The sequence below is a fragment of the Nicotiana tomentosiformis genome, chromosome 5, assembly GCF_000390325.3.
Source record: "Nicotiana tomentosiformis chromosome 5, ASM39032v3, whole genome shotgun sequence".
In the NCBI taxonomy this organism is placed as follows: domain Eukaryota; kingdom Viridiplantae; phylum Streptophyta; class Magnoliopsida; order Solanales; family Solanaceae; genus Nicotiana; species Nicotiana tomentosiformis.
Window position 1 is genome coordinate 54,515,813 of NC_090816.1, and position 20,604 is coordinate 54,536,416.

At 40.0% G+C, this 20,604-nt stretch overlaps 1 protein-coding gene across 1 annotated transcript; it reads right to left on the reverse strand.

The window, feature by feature from the left end:
* Nucleotides 1-4,641: 4,641 nt before the first annotated feature.
* Nucleotides 4,642-10,822, reverse strand: LOC104087721 (26S proteasome regulatory subunit 8 homolog A-like). Its single transcript, XM_009592277.4, has 9 exons — nucleotides 10,509-10,822; nucleotides 9,880-9,977; nucleotides 7,734-7,958; nucleotides 7,553-7,615; nucleotides 7,269-7,432; nucleotides 6,007-6,163; nucleotides 5,812-5,910; nucleotides 5,347-5,457; nucleotides 4,642-5,122 (listed from the first exon to the last, which is right to left on the reverse strand). Exons 1-9 carry the CDS (start codon nucleotides 10,705-10,707, stop codon nucleotides 4,982-4,984), a joined length of 1,257 nt encoding a protein of 418 aa, XP_009590572.1. The 5' UTR covers nucleotides 10,708-10,822; the 3' UTR covers nucleotides 4,642-4,981.
* Nucleotides 10,823-20,604: the final 9,782 nt, after the last annotated feature.

The window sequence follows — 20,604 nt, forward strand, 5'->3', positions numbered from 1 at the left end:
TTCGAACATCTGATTTACTAGGCGTTGTTATGTGGCACTGACATTTTTTAATCCAAATGGCATTATATTATAACAGTATGTGTCATTTTAAGTGATGAAGGAGGTTTTTTCTTGATCACCCGGGTCTATCCGTATTTGGTTGTACCCGGAATAGGCATCGAGAAAACTGAGGATCTCGTGGCCGGCCGTGGCATCGATCATACGATCGATGTTGGGCAAAGGAAAAGAGTCTTTGGGGAATGCCTTATTCAAATCTTTGTAATTTACACACATTCTTAGTTTATTCTCTTTTTTAGGGACTACCACTACGTTTGCTAACCAATCCGGATATTTAAACTCTCGAATGGACCCTATTTTTAGGAGTTTAGATACCTCGTCCTTGATGAAAGCATGTTTGACCTCAGACTGGGTCCTCCTCTTTTGCTTGACCGGATTAATTTTTGGGTCCATGCTTAGTCTGTGAGTGATTATTTCTGGTGGGATCCCTTCCGATCGGGCAAATGCTTGATTAATACAATCTACTCCAGCTCTTTGACCATCGATTTGGTTACGTCAGAATCATCGGGGATTATAAAGATCGGGGAACCCCGTGATCATCGTCGGAGTAAGTTTTTTGCTTATCTGATCCGATGAAGTTCGGGATCAGTAATTGCTATTTGGCTTTTGGATCGGCGCTAGTATTCGGTTCCTTTGGTGTTGTGAGCGTTGATATCGGAACCACTTCTTCGACGACAGAAATCTCTTTTGCGGCTGGTTGTTCCTCGCAGATTGTCTTGATCCCCCCTGGGACTAGGAATTTTAACACTTGATGAAGAGTTGAGGGTACTACTCTCATGTGGTGGATCCATGGCCTTCCGAGAAGGGTGTTGTACCTCATATCCCCTTTGATCATATAAAACTTGCCTCCCGTACGATTCTGGCGGTGTTGACCGGTAACGTTATCTCCCCTTTGGTGGTTTCACATGCCATGTTGAACCCGTTTAGGATTTGGACTGCTGGCACGATCCGGTCTTGTAGATCAAGCTATTCTACGACCTTTGACCGAATAATGTTGGTCGAGCTACCTGGATCAATTAACACATGTTTGATTCTAATTTTATTTATGAGTACAGATATTACCAGTGCGTCATTGTGAGGTTGTATGATCCCTTTTGTGTCCTCGTCGCTGAAGGATAAGGCTCCTTCAGGTACGTAGTCTTGAGTTCGTTTCTCCCTGGTGGCGGAGATTCTGCTGCATTTCAACATTGGCCCTTGTGGGATGTCGACTCCACCGATGATCATATTTATGACGTGTTGGGGTTTGGTATCTTCTCGTCCTGTCGGTTTGTTAGAATCCCTATTTCTAAAGTGGTTTTTGGCTCGATCGCTCAAAATTTCTCGAAGGTGCTCATTGTTGAATAAACGGGCTACTTCTTCCATCAGTTGTCGACAATCTTCCGTTCTATGACCGTGAGTGCCATGACATTTGCACATCTGTTAGGGTCCCTTTGAGCTGGATCAGATTGTAGAGGTCAAGGCCATTTGGTATCATTGATGCGCCTGATAGCATATACGATGGCGGCATCATCGACATTAAAGTTGTACTCTGATAGCCTTGGTGCTTCTTTAGGCCCGATGGTCCTGTCGAAGCCATTTTTGGTCATGAGCCCCCAGTTTCTTCGACCTCGATCACTTCTCCAGTCGTTCCTCACGGGGTTCCGCCCCGACCCACTGCTTCTTTAATCTCCATTATAGGGCCGATATCAATCCCTGTTTGATTCTGGTTCACGATCGATGTCCCTCTTGGGTCTATCGAGAATCCTGGCGGGTATATAGACTTCGAAGGTGCCCCGAGTTGATCATCTTCGACTCTGATTTTTGATTGATACCGATTGTGTACATCGGTCCAGGTAACGGTAGGGTATTCTATCAAGCTTTGCTTTAATTATTGTGAAGCCACCGAGTTTTGAATATTGAGTCCCTGAGTGAAAGCCTGAATAGCCCAATCATTAGCGATTGGCAGCAGATCCATTCGTTCCATTTTAAAATGGGACACGAATTGAGCTATCGCCACATGTTGAACTTGTAGCATTTCGAAGATCATGCGTAGACTAATCTCATCTTCTTCAATGTTCTATGTGTTTCGAGCTGCAGATCGGGCTCTACCACAGACGCTATTTTCAGGGTCGGTCTGCAAGTTTGCGTCGATGGCCACATGTGAATTTACATCGATTAGATCTGCAGTCTGAATCCCAACAACATCAGCGGGTGGCCCTGCATTAGCGGGCGCCATGTTGTTATTCTTACCTTAAATGACCAGCCTCGTTGTCGATATGTAGAGGTGCCAGTTGAGAGTTTGCCATTTTCGGCCTGAGATCAAAGATACTTCAAAGAGCAAGTGTAAAGTAGTGTGTATTATGAAGGTTTGTACCAAATAACCACTATTATCCTTAGCCCCACGGTGGACGCCAAACTGTTTACCCCAAAAAATCGGATAACAATTGAATTTATATGTGATTTTAAGGATAAGTGATCTAATTTGATACAAAATGAGAAATCAGATTTAATATGAAAGAATAAGTAGAAAAATAAATACAAACCATGCAGATTGAACAACTTAAGCCTCGCAAGGTTAAGTTCCTTCGAATTTAGATGTGATATTATTGAAGCCAGAATAATATGAACAAAGCTGGAAAAAATGGTATCTTGTTCTCTAAAGTATGTTACAATGTGTCCAAAGACTTACTCCATTCCTTTTATATATACAGGGAGATGAAACTTTTAAGACATTATTTTATATGAAATTATGTATACCGTTGGCTCCCTTTTTGACTTAATCGGCTAATTTTCGTCATAATGATTGGTCAGTGGCGAGAATCACGGATACTTGTCTTGTGAGTTGGCAAAGCTTTTCTTCGAGGTCGTTAGAAGCAGGGTCGGTCGTGCCCCCGATAAGTTCGAGGGCAAATCTGATGGTCTTGTTCGAACTTCGATCCTCAATATCGAGCTCAGTCACATCTGTAACTTCGATCTCTTACGCAGGTACCGAGCCTTGATCTATTGTTCCAGATGCCTCGATCAAGCATAGAGCTCGGTTCTACCCGTATACAAATGGTATAACGAAACAAAATAACCGTTAAAACATAAAGGTTGAAAAGCTTGTTTGATAGGAAAAAAATATCTAATCAATATTTAATATTTGGATGATTAAACGAACTTTCAGAAATTGTGAGTTGTATAAAGTAACTTTATAATCGAAATAGCAACAAACATCAAGAACTTATATTGAAGAAGTACTATAGATGAGTCAAAAGTCAAAACACTTGAGTGGGTCTGAATTTGATACTCTCGACTTACAGAAACAGCACAGGACAGGTAATAGATAGAGTATTCCGAGTTTCATGATAAAATCAAACGGAAGATTGAAGATCCTTAAACGAGCCAGAGAACAAGAAGCAATGCTGCTATATCTCCTTGCTCAGGAAGCTCCTGGTGCCATATGTATAAACACTAGATTATTTAATTATAATATTTTTAATAAGTTTTGTTATTTCAATTTGACACTCGATGGATATTTTTTTAAAAATAAACCTTGCAAATATGCAAGGATGATTCTCATTTCTTTGGTATTTTAAAAAGTTATTTTTCTCCATTAGCTTTATCTTGCTTACTTGAGCGTAGTTATAAGTAGTGAACTCATAATACCCTTGTGTGCTCCATTTATCTCATTTACGTTTGAGTTATTTAGAAAGTAAGCTTAGTTAATATATACACGTTGATTTCTAATAATTGTAAAGTAAACATTGATTTCTATTTTTATTTACTGTCTCCCTTCTTTATTCTTCGCGGACCTTTACAAACATTTTGAGAAAATTTTAAATAAATAAAAAGAACTTCAAATAAAATTTAACTTCGTAATAGAAAACTAAACAAAGAATGACCAGGAAAATAAAATATGTCTTTTGCAAATTATTTTTTTTCAACTTGATTAAACCAAATTAACTACTTCACAAAATATTGTGCAAGTATTTTATTAAACTAAATAGTACTTGACACAACAACTATATTAAGAGCTTTTAGAATAGAAATTTTCAAGTTAACCATAGTAAAAGGTATTACAAAAAGATGATTTGATAAATCTTTTCCTGTAAATCATTTAGTTCTTGAAAAAAAATAAAGTCTTTGTTGACACAAGTTAAATCTACTATAACTTTTGTGCAAAACAATTTCAAGTAAAAAAATGAATTACCACATAAAATAATTATAACTTATGATATACATCATTAATCCTAGAGAGTATTTATAAAAATCAATTGTCATAATATATAATTGCAATTTATGATATAAAAATATAGTCCTTGATAATTCTTAAATAGCTTGATAACGACAGCTCAAAACTTTAAAAGTAGACATAGATATATACTGTTTAAAATCATCTCTTTTATTTGTATGATGCACCATTTCATGTAGTGAAAATAAAGCAGAACAAATGAAGGGTAACAATGGCTGGGACATTTTAAATTTTGCTCTAATAGATAATTGGTTGAATGAGTTAAAAATGAAAATTTTGTTTGCTCACAAACATAAATACTAATGGTAATGGACAAGTTATATACAAAAAAATAAAATTAGCTGTGGAAATGGAATTGTCAGCCGCAATCATAATGAGAGGTGGACCCACTGAAAACTTATAAGGTTGCCTCAAAGGGCTAAAAAGTCTCCGCAGTCAAATTCTACTAAAGTTAGTGTAGTTAATCAACTTATTGGACCAATCAAAGCTCACAACAATAAAGTTACATATGTAATAACAAGAAGAGGCCTTTGTCGGCAAGCTGGCAAGACAACGCCCAGCTGCTTCAAAGCCTCTTCTATATATTAGAAAAAAAATCAGTCAGCACGAATTTTGTACATTCGATATCAACTGAATAGAAAAGTTGAGCACAGAGTTTATGCACTAACGTCCACAAGTAGAATATTTTTGCCATTGGTATGCTACCGTCATTTACTTCCACAGCTTTCGCAAAGACATATTCTTCTCCGTCTCCTTCTTCATTACCTTGGCAACTGCCATCTCAAAATCTTCTTGGGTCACGTGTACCCTCCTCTCCCTTAGAGCAAACATTCCTGCTTCTGTGCACACAGCCTGTAAACAGATCATAAGATGCATCAAAGGCATGGCAAAATATAAGCAAGCGAAGCGTCAGATGGCACTCAGTCAAAGTAGAAGTTACACAAGTCTCTCACATGCTAGATCACAAGTTCAACCGCTAAACTAAGCATGCGCATGCTCTCAAGCAATCAAAGTGCACATTAAAAGGATACGTCAGATATCAATTAAAGCCAAAAAGACATGCAATCGCTGCACACCTTAAGTTCTGCCCCAGAAGCGCCATTCATCTTCTCAGCAATTTTCTTCAAGTCAATCCCTCGCATCAAGTTCATCTTCCTGGAATGAATCTTCAATATGTCGAAACGGGACTGCAGAATAATGAGAACATAATTGATTAAGATGAATCATCAGAGGGTTATAGAAATAACAATAGAAGGCATGCAGCTCTGTGAGGAAGCAGAGAGGTAGATATTGCCGCATCCTTTCAATCATGTTTAAACACCTCTTGTACTATACTCCCTTCCGTCCTTTTTGTTTGTCGTTTAAGGTTTTGGGTAAAGCCACAGATAAAAAAGACCAGCAGGAGTAATTAAAAAAAAAAAGAAAAAAAGTAAGCAATCACAAAGGGAAGACCTGAGATCCATGAACCTAGAAACAGTATATGAAACCAATGCATCCTCATGTTAACATCTTACTATCTTACAAGCTATGAGGAACCGTACCTCTTCATTGGGATTTGGAAATTCGATCTTCCTATCAATCCTTCCTGGTCTCAGGAGTGCTTGATCCAGAATATCTATACGGTTTGTAGCCATCAAAACCTGAAGCCAGGACCCTTCTTTTTCAGCTTAACAATCTCAGAATAATACACTTGTAAACTAGGCAACATGCAAGTGATCCAGATTGACAAAACTTGCCTTAATTTTGTTTGATGCCTCAAATCCATCGAGCTGATTAAGAAGCTCCAACATTGTCCTCTGCACTTCACTATCACCGTTGCCACTTCCTGATTCCATTCTAGCAGATCCAATACTGTCTATTTCATCCATAAAAATGATAGAAGGAGCATGTTCCCTGAAATACATTCAAGACCAGCCTTTTCTAAAGCTAAATGTATAACAAGAGAGCGAAAATGAAGCACTGAGCTAAATGTACTTCTCCAGAATAGGACTGTCCGGTGATTTTTTGGAAAGTTTCATCAAGTTAGCAGATTTTATGGTATTACAAGCTTCATGCCCCAACTTTCAAGCAACAAGATAGTTTCAGATATTAGACATCCATGAATTCTTATTCATGGAGCACAAATGGCCTAGGGTGTCTGTGAACTTTTGTGGTTACAAAAGCTGCTAGAGGAATTGAGATTGTCCGAAAACGGGAAACTTTCCTTGTTTAGTGATAATAAGGCTGCAATTAGTATAGCTCATAATCCAATCCAGTATGATCGAGCAAAGCATGTTGAGATTGATTGACATTTCATCAAAGAAAAAGTTACAAGTGGCATCTTAAGTTCGTTCCATGTGTTATCACAAAAGCAGCTAGCTGATGTGTTTACTGAAGGTCTCAACACATTGACTTTTCAAACACTGGTTTGCAAGTTGGGTATGTGCGATATCGTTGCACCAAGTTGAGGGGGGTGTTGATTAATTAGAGATTTCCTAGTTTAATTGTAAGAGTAGATTGATTCTAGAATATTTCCTTCACTATAATTAATTGTAATTGATTGTCTTTCCTTATTTAGTCTTCGGACTTATTGTATAACCTATTCTCATGGGATGTAAAAATACACACAAAAATACAAGAAGTCTTCTTCTTAAAATCTTCAAGCTGGCATACTTGGGCATTTCATCCATATCAATCACAAATAATGAAAGAATGAAAAAGCACATCTGCAAATAGGCACACCTAATGCATGAATATTCAGGCTGCCTACTGCAAAACTCCCTCACTTTTTCTCTGTCGCCCACAAAAATGAACAAATTGCAGTAGTATATCGTAGGCTAACCCAATGTAAGGATCGAATTTGACCTTAGCAGCTCAACATAGTGAGCTAGAAATGGCTATCCAATGATTTGGATGTAATAAGATCAGAAAGATGCATAACAGAACTGATTATGTAATAAAAGTTATGGACATTAGAGATACATATGTGTTGAGTACTCAAGCTATAATGAAACTTAACCTGGCCATCACAAAGAGTTCTCGCACCATACGAGAACCTTCTCCAATATATTTCTGCACCAATTCAGAACCAGAGACCCGAATGAAGGTACAATCAGTATGATGTGCAACTGCCCTAGCCAACAATGTTTTTCCAGTACCTGGAGGCCCGTAAAGAAGCACTCCCTTCATTTGAAAAGGAGGAGATAGAATAAGCACACATAAATTTGTCCAACCACTGTTATGCTTAAAATACTGATGGAAGAAATGGAGAAAACATGGTAAATGGTGAATAACTGAATATACCTTAGGTTGAGCTATTCCAAGAGACTCAAACAGCTCAGGATGTTTAATGGGAAGCTCAATAACCTAATGCATAAAAGGCCAAAGTTCAAAAAGGTTACACAAATGTACAATGCATCAAAGATCAAGGTCTCAAGATAGATCATAAAACTAACTAAACACAATAACACAATGAAGGCAAAACCTCCTTAATCTCTTTAATTTGCTGGTCAAGGCCACCAATCATGTCATAAGTGGAATCAGGCACTTTCTCAACTTTCATTAGGTTGACCAATGGATCCACTTTGCTGGGCAAAATTAGATGGAGAACATAGCTGTCATTGCGGAGGGCTACTCTGGTTAATGGAGTAATCTTTGTAATGTCAATATTCTTATCAATATCAACAGCATATTTTCCTTCAGGATGAACCTGGCGCATAACACAAAGATAAGAAAATAAGCATTTGGAAATTAATTATAGATGTATAGAAAAGAGGGATACAGAGGTATGAAAACTTATGTTTGATCAACATTTCAAGTTGAATAAGTATTGGTAAGTGGATCCACAGAAAACTATAGAAACACTGCATCCTAATCATTGTGCGACGCGCAAGGCTTTTTCCAGGAGTTCTGACTGATATAGAGTAGAAATTAACAAGCTTCAGTAATTCTTTTTGATAAGGAATTAACAAACTTCAGTAATCATTCACATTTTTATGTAAGGGAGGATATTCTGCACTGTAGCCTAGTATCTTTGCTCCTCAACCCAGCTTCTAAAATTTTCTTTCTTCATCCTTCATTTTTGCATTACAATCCAAACAAAAATAGCAGTAACAAAATTACTTTGGGTTACCAAAAAGTAGAGCAGATTAATAAACTCAATGAAGCAAAATCATTTCTGCCCATACCATATGAATAAGTAATAAATAGTAAAAGGTTCTCATCATCACCCTCTTCTAGAGGTCATGTAAAAGCTACATGATAATATTTATTTAGATCAAAATTAGAAACAGACAGCGGATGAGCATCTTAAAATATAAGTTGTTTATATTCATCATAGAGCACACACATGGAATGGCACGCTATCATTGTCTCATAATTGTTTAAATTCTCTCCAAGGAGAGGTGGGAAGGTAAACAAATATTGAATGACATGCTTTAAAGTTTAATAAAAAGGTAGAAACATCTTTTAAGGTTTTGTTATTCGTTCAAATACTATCATGAAGCATTGAAAGAGGGCAAATACAAGCAGCGATAAGATAACTGTTATTCAACACAACTATTAAAGAATTGAATTTGTCACCATTAATGCTGGAGGGAAGAAATAGAAATGAAAATTATGATGGACAGTCAGAAACAATAGACCAAAGGAGGATTAACATTAAGATAGAAACCCAAACAACTCATGAAGTGGGAAATAAGATCATTAAGTCAAGGAATAAGTTCCTGAGCATAATAACATATCAACGTTAAAACTTAAGCTGAGATGACCATTTATTGCCCCAGACAACTCAAAAACCCATTACAACCTTTCATCTGTGACGATGGTCTTCAAAAGCATAATATGCTTTTAACTTGTTGTATAATTTAGAGCCTCATCTTTCATTGCAATCACATAAGCACTTAAAAAGTTTTGATATAACCATGTTTGTGAAGTCATCCCACAAAATGCTCCAAAAATGCAAACTGTGTAGATAACTTCTTTTTTTTTTTTGGTTGGTGAAATATGCTGACATATGTGTATTTGTGTGTGTGCACACATGTGCACTAACTAAGAGAATATGCATTTCCGGTCAACTATTTCCATAAATTTTAGTGTGATCACAGAAAATCCCCTCATTCCCGCCACCTAGGAAGACCTTCAGGGGCAAAAACTATTCCTTTTAGCAGAAAAAGAATGCAAATCAATTCGACAAAAAAAGAGCTATTTCATTCATCAACAAAAACAAGCACTAAGGGAGCAAATTGCTAGCAAGCAAGTCAACCAAGCACATGAAACATAAATGGTCGTTGCTACATGCATTAGTAATGTAAACATCACCGTGAACAATGTGCCGCTAAATGAACCAAGTGCAACATTTCCCAAGGAAAAACTCACAGAAGTGAACCAAAAGCACATGAACCATAAATGATTGTGGATATGCATTAGGAAAATAAACATTGACAGGAATATTTTTAATAAACCAAATGAATCCTTTGCCAAGGGAAAGCTCACAGAAGCTTCTGTAATATGAAAGCATGTGTTTGACAGATTTTATATTGTAGGACAAACACTTCGAATTTCAAAGATAACAAGAAGTTTTTCCTTTTCTTGGATATAAGTAAGAAAATAACAAGGTTTAGATGCATTACTTTAACTAAAACTTTTGACTTCCCCATCATTTTAACAACTTCACCAACATATGATCCAGGCTCCTGAAGCAATTGTAATTCTTCCTTAAGCATTCTCACTGGGCATACACATACAAGAAAACACATCTTATGAGCCAAACAAAACACTGTTCCGTTCATAGACTGTAAAATTCCAAATTACAACTCAAAACGACAGGCATCAAAAACATCACACAAAGTCGGGTACCCCCCCCCCCCCAAACCCCACCCCAAGAAAAAAAAATAAAGCTAAAGAAAGAACTTTTGGGATGTTCGGGAAATATTAGGCAATTTAAACTAAAATATCAGAAGGGTAAAATAGAAAAAAGGATCTCTATAAAAGAGGAAAGAATGACAACTCATTCTTCTTGTTTAATCATCAGAATTAACTGGAAGTTTTTAGGGTCCATTAACACAGTGGAAGCAGTTACCGTGCTAAAAATAGAAATTCTTGGCTTTAATTTGAAAATTCATAATATAATCACATAGATGCACATAGCAATGCAGTATGCGTAGCATATAGGAGTGCCCCCAAACGTAAACAGGAAAGAAATTCTAAAATACAGACATCTAGGTTTAATAAAGTTCCGGTTTCGAGATTTGGAATGAACCTTTGGAATTGAGCTCATTGCGTTGGGCTTCAAGTCGATTAAGATTGTGAGTCTTGAGCCGGACCTGAAGCTGGAGATCATGGATATGCTGCATATAATATTGTCTCAGCCCTTCTCCTTGCTTCGTTCCTTTTGCCGCCGAACAACTCTCCTCTCTCTCCATCTCCGTCCTGCTCTTCTCTACTTCCGCTGACGCCATTATATTCAATCAAAGCAGTGCATAGTTTGGAGCAAAAGTTTGTTAAATATCACTGCTTCTTTTCTTGTTCGAGGGGAAAAGATTAAGGGGTCGTTTGCGGATAAGCAAAAATATTTAGTATTGTATCATAAAAATAAATATCGAAATAATTTATATTTATGATCTATCATTCAGTGTTAATAATGGCGAGATAAGTTATTGAGTAGTAAAATTGATAATAACAGAATTAATACAATATGTTATATATCGACATAACTAATTTCAATATAACTAATTCAATCAGATATTATTTTCTAACCAAACGAACCCTATGGTGAATTACGATCTCGACCCTATATTTGCTTATTATCTAGTTTTTATATCTATCTATATAAATTATAAAAAAGGGTTAGATTTACCCTTTTACTTTTATCATTCCTTGTACTATTCGTCTAAATACACCTTTACAGTTACCAAAGTTTAATTAATCTTCTATTTCTAACGGCAGTCCATACTTGGACGCCGTGTGTGTATATATTAAAAATTCTTTTTACATTTTTTTCTGTTCTTATTAGTTTACCTTTTTCTTCTTCTTTTTTTCCTTTTTTTTTTTCTTGTCTCTTATTTTTCTCTAGTCTCAATGGAACCAACCCACTATTTCTGAGCTTCAACCGTGGGTTAGCTTCTTCCTCAAATTGTAAAGAATCCAACATTCAACAATATCTACCAACGATTTTTAACTTCCAATTAGTAATTTCCAAAAAGGTTTTAACACAAATGGGCCACCGCTTTGAATGTTAGTCACACAAACAGTTCAAATCTCATAGATCCATCAGTTTGGAATTTTGAAATTTTCTTCAATGTTTTGAATAACAAATAATTATTTATCACTATTCTATATTTCTGTTTACCCTAAAAATGGATAACAACTGAATTTATACGCGGTTTTAAGGATACGTGATATATCTTGGCACAAATTAAGAGAATATATTAATATTGAATTTGACGATACAAGAAATAAATGTAAACCAAACGAGTCGAATAGCCTTGGCCCTCGAGTTAGACCACCTTTGAACTAAGAGAAGTTTCAACTTGATATAAGAACAGAGTATTGCTTTCAACTTAAACAATAATGAAAGCTAGAAAAAGACAATGTATTACTTTATGTTGCGTAAAAGTTCTCCGTTTACAAATGATTATACCCTCTTTATATAGTAGGAGAGTCCTACTCTTGATACAGTTCTAAATGAAGTAAGAAATTTCCTGATTGGCTAATTAATTGGCCTATCTTTGATACATGCCGAGATCTCCTCCGTGATCTACGCTCGATCGCGGATATTTCACCTTTCTGTTATCCGACTCAGCAAGTTTCCCTGGATTTTGCCTGATCTCGACTTTGTTCGGTCCCGGGGTCTCGAGCTTGGCGATATAATTTCACACCTCGGTTTGATATGACTCGAGGTCGGACCTTAATCTACCATATTCCAGTTTTGATTAGTTAAGCAAAGGGCTAGCCCGGTTTTGGCCGTATACAGATAGTCCCCTCGTTTCTCGGAGAGAAAATGACGAGAAACGACATGAATTTCTGAATCCCGTCTCGATGGGCCATGACGTAAGTGATGAACCCGACTATGACGTAAGCGACAAATGGATATCGAAACATTCCGTCGGTCCAGTTATCAAGGCATTAAATGCGTGCCAGTCGCTGGTCGGCCACTACCGGTTCTGAGCCGTCACCAACAAGCTATAAGTATCTAATTTTTCTTCATTCAAACTTTACGCTCAAAGCTCCTCATATTCTTATTTTTCTTTCAAAAATCCCTTTACTTTGCAACTCTCGTACCCAAATTTTCATCAAATCGTATACCATATTAATTCTCTTTCCTCATGTTCTTCAATGGCGAAAACTTCTAAGATCATACCGCAAAAGGAGGCCGCTTCTTCATCATGACCCGCCGGTGGCGGGGGTGCGGCGGAGCCTCACCTGAGTAGTTCGTTCTGGTAGGGTACCCCACTGTTACCGATTTTAAGGTTAAAAAGACCTCCTTGGTACCAGGCCGTTGTCAGCCGATCTTGAGATACATATGCTCAATCACCGAGGATCTCCTCACCAAGGTCAAAGAGGACTGTAACTGGGTCAATAAGCATGTGGTGGTTCCTTCGTCCGAGGAATCGATCACTACCCACGTGGAGGATTTTCTAAGTATTTACATTTATCCCTTCACGTTTGGTCCTTTAGACTCATCATCATTGCCTTTTGCAAGAGGTATGATGTGACTCTTGGCCAAATCCACCCCTCATTTTGGAGAATAGTGATTTTCCTCTGATTTTTCGCAAGCAAAATCGAGGGGTGTCCCTTTACCCTCGACCACCTTATGCGCCTCTATCGTCCCCGACTCTATCGAGGGGGGATGATCATGCTTGATCGCCGGGCAAGTAAGGCTCCGTTCTCGAGTATAGACGAAACTTGGGATCGGGGTTGGTTGGGCCAATTTGTTCGAGTAAAGACTTCGGACATGATCCCTGCTGAAAACATGCCAGAACAATCTACAACCACAAGAGCTATAAGGACAAATTTTATTTCTCCAGAATTATTAACAAGATATTGCAAGTTAATCAGTCACAAATATCCAGATCACATATGCTCAAAATGCAAAGGAGAAGATAATATTGTTCCAGACGTACAACTGGAATAAACAAGAAGAAGATTACTGAAGAAGAAGACGTAAGTAGTGTTTCACTTCGAAGGTTCAATCTCGTTATCTTCCTTCTTATCTCTTTCTTCATTGATATTTTTGGTGTCGCAGCTGTGGCCCAGATGCCGGACGCAGTTCCTGAACTTAAGGAATGGGTCGAGGGCCTTGTGTCACAGAGGCCGTATTCTGAGCGTGCTTGGATGGAATTATCGAAAGGTCGATGGGTGGCCCGCAATCATGGTAAGAGCTTTTCCCTGATACATCTGAAATTATTTCTTTTTATCATCGGTCCCTGATTTGTTATTTTATTTCGCAGGTTTACCAAAGGACGTCGAGATGAGGCCTCCATCAGCTGATGATGATATACACGTCAATTCCCCTACTCCGAAACATGTCAAAGAGAAGGGGGAAAAAAATCCCCGATTCCCTCCGACTCTGAAAAGTAGAGACCGAGGAAGCGGCTGGCGCATAAGCGCAAAAAAGCTGGGGCCCGAGAACTCTCATCGGACTCACTCAATCGGTTGAGGGACGAGTCCGAGGAAGAAGAAGATTCTGAGCTGATGGCCCGAGTAAGATGTGGCTCCGAGATGCCTCGAGCCATGGAGGCCGTAGTAGAGACAATGGGTGAAGTCCCCGAGAGGGTCGAGACCGATTTGGCCCAAGCCAGTGAGGTCGAAAAAGAAAGTGTGACAGGTATGTCCCAGGCAGAAGATAACGTACCCAAGGAAGTGCCTGGGGTGATTGACATTTCTGGGTCACCCTCATTTACGGATTCTATGATTAACGAGGCTCAGGCATTAAAGGGTAAACTTGGAGAAGGGGCGCAAGGTGCAGCCGATCCTTTCAATAACGTTTTTGATGGCCTCCACTCTATAGCTTCGGAAGGTGCTATCGGTTTGGGCGACTTATTGGTGCTAAATAAGGTACCATTATCGGGTGCTACTGGATCATCATTGAGCCCAAAATTGGTGGATCGATTCCCTGCCCCAAGTGTTAACCCCGACCGCAGGCGATCGATAACATTTTCTGTCCCCGAGGATGCCCGGGTTTTCTCTGCCCCTGTAGGGTTTGCTAGCTACCTCAGATGCTTGGTGACCGAGGAAGACCAAGCCGTGATGAATGCAGTGGAGGCGCCTTGCCTATTTAATGAGGCCCAACATGCTTTGAATCGGGTAAGTTCGAGATTCACTTCATTATTTATTTTAAACTTGAAGTTGTAAGTAATTCTAACATCTCTCTTCGGGCTTGCAGGCTTCGGTGTTGCATCATGAGGCTTTCTTCAGAATTTAGGAAGAGCACGTGGCTGAGGCCCGGGAATCCACCGAGAAGGAGGATACTTATAAGCTTCTGAGTGAGAAGCTTTGGGCCGATTTAGAAGCGACTCAGAGTGAGCATGTCGAGATGGACGAGCAGGTATTTCGAGTGCTTCACGATAGTGAAGATGAATTAGAGATAGTAACTAATAATCTGATCCTGTAGGTCTGGCAGAGACTCGAACAGATCGGGCAGCACAAGACATAGGTAGATGTGATACAAGCCAAGGCTGAAGAATTAAAGAAGAATATGGACATCTTAGCCTCGAAAAAGGAAAATGTCCAAGCACAATTGGAGTCGGCCGAGACCCAACTCTAAGCTGCAAAAGAGAAGGCCTCGGTGCAGGTCAAGAAAATCGAGGAGCTTCAATCTCAATTAGACTTAGCTATCTTTGATAAGGCAAACTTGGCCAATGAACTCGAAGTGGCCAGATCTGAGGTGGCCGTGGACAACACCAAAGCCGATGCTAAAGTGGCCCAGTTCAAGGTCGATGTTAAGGCCATCCAGGCGAAGGCCAAGAGTATGCTGGATCATGCAAGATGGCAGGCTTGAGAGAAGCCCTCGAGGGAGTTCATGCTCAAGGCTTCGATGTCCTGGCCAAAATTGAGAATGCCAAGGCAGAGGAAGCTAGGGCCCGGAAGCTAGCCTTTCCTGAGGAAGATTCCGAGAGCTTAAGCGAGTCCGAAGATGGGGAATATCTCGAGGATGGAGATGCTACCTCCGATGAAGACCAGGCCACATAGGCCTTTATATTTTTTGCTTTCTTTTGCATCTTTTTGAGGTCGTTTTGACCATTGTAAATTTTTATACTAGGCCATTCTGGCCTTTGTATAAAAGAATTATTATATATATAAGGTTTTCTTCCCCTATAGTCTCTCAATTTTTTCTTTTGCTTTATCACTTATATTCACAAAGGTCGGAATGCCTTAGCATACAATAACTTAGGTTGTGTAAGTTCAGACAAACCCTGCCTTTATAATTTTTTTATTTTGAGGTACTTCGGGGGTTCATTGTTACCGAGAACTTTCTCCAGAAGTAAGTAACTCAAATTATAGTTTGCCGAGGGTAGCTTTTAGAACCCGTTGTGAAATTTTTTCTTTTTCGAAGGCCTATTTTTTGTTACGGATTTTGGACGTCTCCGAGCCGTGTTAATTTGGTCGTAGCCATTTAGTTCAGGAGCTTCCCATTGGGCTTGTTTTTTCCCGAGTTATCCGGGCTTGCCCGAGGTAACAGTTCCCGAGTGGGGTGGCCGTGGCCTTTAAAAACTGGGGAGTTGCCTAATAGGTCTTTTGCTCCCGAGGCCCAATGGCTTGGGCCGTTTGAGTTGGACAGCAGTCCCCGAGTGAGGGAGTGGTCGTTCGCATTCCAGTTATGTGTTGCCCTTGGGCTCGTTATTTTCGGAAGTACGAAGCTCTTTAAGTGATGTAAAGAGGAAGATTTTTAAAATATAAGATGATTGCAAGGAAAGTACTTCTCTTTATTCTCGATCAAAATAGTCATACATACGTACACGTTTTATGCCAAGGCTCAAGCAATCTACGTGGGCACGGTTCTTTTCGATCGTTTGGCCCTTACAATAAATCCTATCTATCAAAACCCTTCCTTTATGAAGTAGTTTCCTCGCTAGAGTTGATATTAGGAGATAGTGCATATTCGAGGGTAGCCCACCAGTATTCGAGGTTGATTGCAAAGGAACCTCGGATATTGTTAAATTGATCTTCGGTGCCGATTCATAATCGGGATTGATTCTAAGTTAGCACGATTCATTGTTGTCTCGTTAAAAACCTCGCTGAAAAATCTATTTGGGACAAAATCGGTCTAAGGGAAAAAGAGTGCAACACGTGCTTTCATACCTAAAGACTTCGTGGTGTTCACCAAAAAATCCATTGTCGTTTCTCATTGACCACATGCAAGTGTTAGTCTGAAAAAAGGAAATGAAATGGGGTCGTACATTAATAGTAATACCGTTTTAGGTGAGATATATTCCAATTGCTCGGTAGTTGTTCTCCATTCATCGTTCCGAGCTTGTAGGACCCTTTTCCAGTGACCTCGAGAATCTGGTACAGTCTTCCTAATTCGGACCCAATTTCCCTTCGTTCGGATTTCAGGTGTTGAGGGTGACTTTCCTTAGCACTAAGTCACCGACATTAAAATATCGAAGATTGGCTCTTCAATTGTAGTATCTCTCGATCCATTGTATTTGGGCGGCCAATCTGACGAGGGCGGCTTCACACCTTTCATCCAATAGTTCCAGGCTTATATTTATGGCCTCGTCATTCGATTCCTTTGTTGCATATCGGAACGTGATACTCGGCTCTCCGACTTCGACCAGTATTAGGGCTTCGGCGCCATAAACCAATGAGAATGGGGTAGCCCCGGTACTGAATTTCGAGGTTGAGCGGTATGCCCAAAGAACTTCGGGCAAAATTTCCTTCCACTTTCCTTTGGCGTCGGTTAGCCTCTTCTTAAAATTTTGGATGATGGTTTTGTTGGTAGATTCGGCTTGCTCGTTCCTGCTAGGATGATTAGGTGTTGATAGGATTCTTTTGATCTTATGATCTTCGAGAAATTTGGTTACTTTACTGTCGATGAATTGTTTCCCGTTGTCACCCACAATTTCGGATGGCATCCCGAACCGACATATGATGTTGTCTTAAATGGAGTCGATAACTTCCTTCTCCCTAACCTTCTTGAAGGCCTGTGCTTCAACCCACTCAGAAAAATAGTTAGTCATAAATAAAATAAATTGAGCTTTACCTGGTACCCATGGAAGAGGGCCAACGATGCCCATTCCCCACTTCATGAATGGCCATGGTGACAAGACTGAATGGAGTAGTTCCCTGGGTTGGTGAATCATCGGTGCTTGTCTTTGGCATTTGTCGCATTTTCGAACAAACTCTTTCGCATCTTTTTCCATGCCGATCCAGTAATAGCCGGCTCTGATTACCTTTTGAACCAATGATTCGGCACCGGAATGATTTCCGTAAGTGCCCTCGTGAACTTCCCTCAGAACATACTCGGTATCTCCCTGTCCCAGACATATCGCTAGTGGACTATCGAACGTTCTTCTGAACAAGGTTCCATCTTCGGACAAGGTGAATCGTGCTGCCTTCGTGTGTAGGGCCCTCGATTCTTTTGGATCTGAAGGAAGTTTTTCGGTCTTCAAATACTCTATATATTTATTTCTCCAATCCCAGGTCAAGCTTGTGGAGTTTATCTCGGCGTGGCTTTCTTCGACTACTGACCTCATGAGTTGCACGATGGCCCCCGAATTGAGCTCGTTGTCCTCGACCGATGACCCTAAGTTTGTGAGGGCATAAGCTTCACTATTTTGATCTCGAGGCACGTGTTGCAAAGTCCATTCTTTGAATCAATATAAAGTTACTTGTAAATTATCGAGGTATCTTTGCATTCGTTCTTCTCTCACTTCGAAGGTTCCATTAACCTGATTCACCACAAGATGGGAGTCACATTTGGCTTCAATCACCTCCACTCCCAAGACTTTGGCTAGTTCGAGACCTGCAATCATGGCCTCATATTTGGCCTCGTTGTTAGTCAATTTCACAGTTCTAATAGATTGTCTAACCACGTTGCCTGTGGGCGGTTTTAGTACGATGCCGAGTCTGGACACCTTTGCATTTGATGTGCCGTCCGTAAAGAGGGTCCAGATTCCCAAGGATGTACCCGAGTTCACTAACAACTCTCTTTTGACCTCGGGTACTAGGGTCGGTGTGAAGTCAGCCACAAAGTCTGCCAAAATTTGAGACTTAATGGTTGTTCGGGGTCGATATTCAATATCATACCCGCTGATTTTTATGGCCCATTTGGCCAACCGTCCTAAAAGATTGGGTTTGTGCATAATATTTCGCAATGGATAAGTTGTTACAACACATATGGGGTGACATTGAAGTACGATTTCAGTGTCCTAGAGGCACTTATCAAAGCGAGCACCAATTTTTCTAGGTAGGGATATCTAGTTTTGGCCTCGCCCAAGGTCTGGCTAACATAATAACTAGGACTCCACTTAATGCTATCTCCAATACTGCAAAATATAAGTACAACTGTTCATCTGCCCTCGGTATGTGAAGCAGCGGCGGGCTTGATAAGTATCGTTTAAGTTTTTCCAAGGCTTGCTGGCATTCCGGATTCCATGTGAAGTTATTTTTCTTCTTCAGCAACGAGAAAAATTGATGGCTTTTATCTGAGGACCTCGAGATGAATCGCCCCAGGGTGGCTATGCGCACGGTTAACCTTTATATGACCTTTACATTATCTACTACCGTGATGTCCTTGATAGCTTTTATCTTGTTGGGGATTGATCTCGATTCCTCGGTTGGATACGATGAATCCGAGAAAGTTGCCTTACCTGACCCCGAACGCATATTTTTCCGAGTTCAACTTCATGTTATATTTCCTCAATATACTGAAGGTTTCCTGCAAATGTTTCAAATGTTCCTCTGCTCGCAAGGACTTAACTAACATATCATCAATGTAAACTTCCATAGATTTCCCTATTTTTTCTTCGAACATCCGGTTTACTAGGCGTTGATATGTGGCACAAGCATTTTTTAATACAAGTGGCATTACGTTATAGCAGTAGGTACCATACTTAGTGATGAACGAGGTCTTTTCCTGATCATCCAGGTTCATTTGTATTTGGTTATACCTGGAATAGGCATCGAGAAAACTGAAGATCTCATGGCCGGCCGTGACATCGATCATGCGATCGATATTAGGCAAGGAAAAGAATCCTTGGGGCATGCTTTATTTAAATCTTTATAATCTACACACATCCTTGGGGTATTTTACTTCCCGGATAGACCCTATTTTAAGGAGCTTGGTTACCTCGTCTTTGATGAAGGCATGCTTGATCTCGGACTGGGGTCTCCTTTTCTTCTTCACCTGATGGAACTTCAGGTCCAAGTTAGTTTATGGGTGGTGATTTCCGGTGGGATCCCTGTCATGTCGAGATGGGACTAAGCAAAACAATCCATGTTAGCTATAAAAAATTGAATAAGTTTTTTCCTGAGGGTGGGAGTTAACCTCGTGCCCAAGTATACCTTTTATTCGGCCAGATGTTCGATTAGTATGACTTGCTCCAGCTCTTCGACCGTTGATTTGGTAGCGTCGGAGTTATCGGGTACTATGAAGGATCGAGGGACCCCATAATCATCATCTTTATCAGTTCCCTGCTTCTCTAGTAGGGTCGAGGCTGGCGTCTGTGGTTGCTATTTGACCTCCTATTTTCCCTTCGAACTTGACCCATTCGTCGATGAGATCGTCGATACTGGAATCACTTCGTCAAAGACAAATATTTCCTTTGCGGCGGGTTGCTCCCCGTAAATTATTTTGATTCCCTCTGGTGTCGAGAATTTTAGAACCTGGTGAAGGGTCGAGGGCACTGCCCTCATGTTGTGGATCCATGGTCTCCTGAACAGGGCGTTATACCTCATATCACCCTCGATCACATGGAACTTGGTCTCCTGGATGGTCCCGACCATGTTCACTGGCAAAGTTATTTCACCCTTAGTAGTCTCACAAGCCATGTTGAATCCGTTTAGCACTCGGGCTGCGAGCACAACTTGGTCATGTAGGCCGAGCTGTTCTACGACCCTTGATCGAACGATGTTGGCCGAAATACCCGGATCAATTAACACACATTTAACTCGAGTCTTATTCATGAGTACAGATATTACCAGTGCATCGTTATGGGGTTGCATGATTCCTTCTACGTCCTTGTCGTTGAAGGACAAGGTTCCTTCTGGTACGTAATCCCGAGTTCGTTTCTCCCTTGTGATCGACACCTTGGTGCATTTTAACACTGGCCCTTGGGGAACATCGACCCCTCCGACAATCATGTGAATGACGTGTTGAGGTTCTTCTTGTTCATTTTGTTTGTTGGAATCTC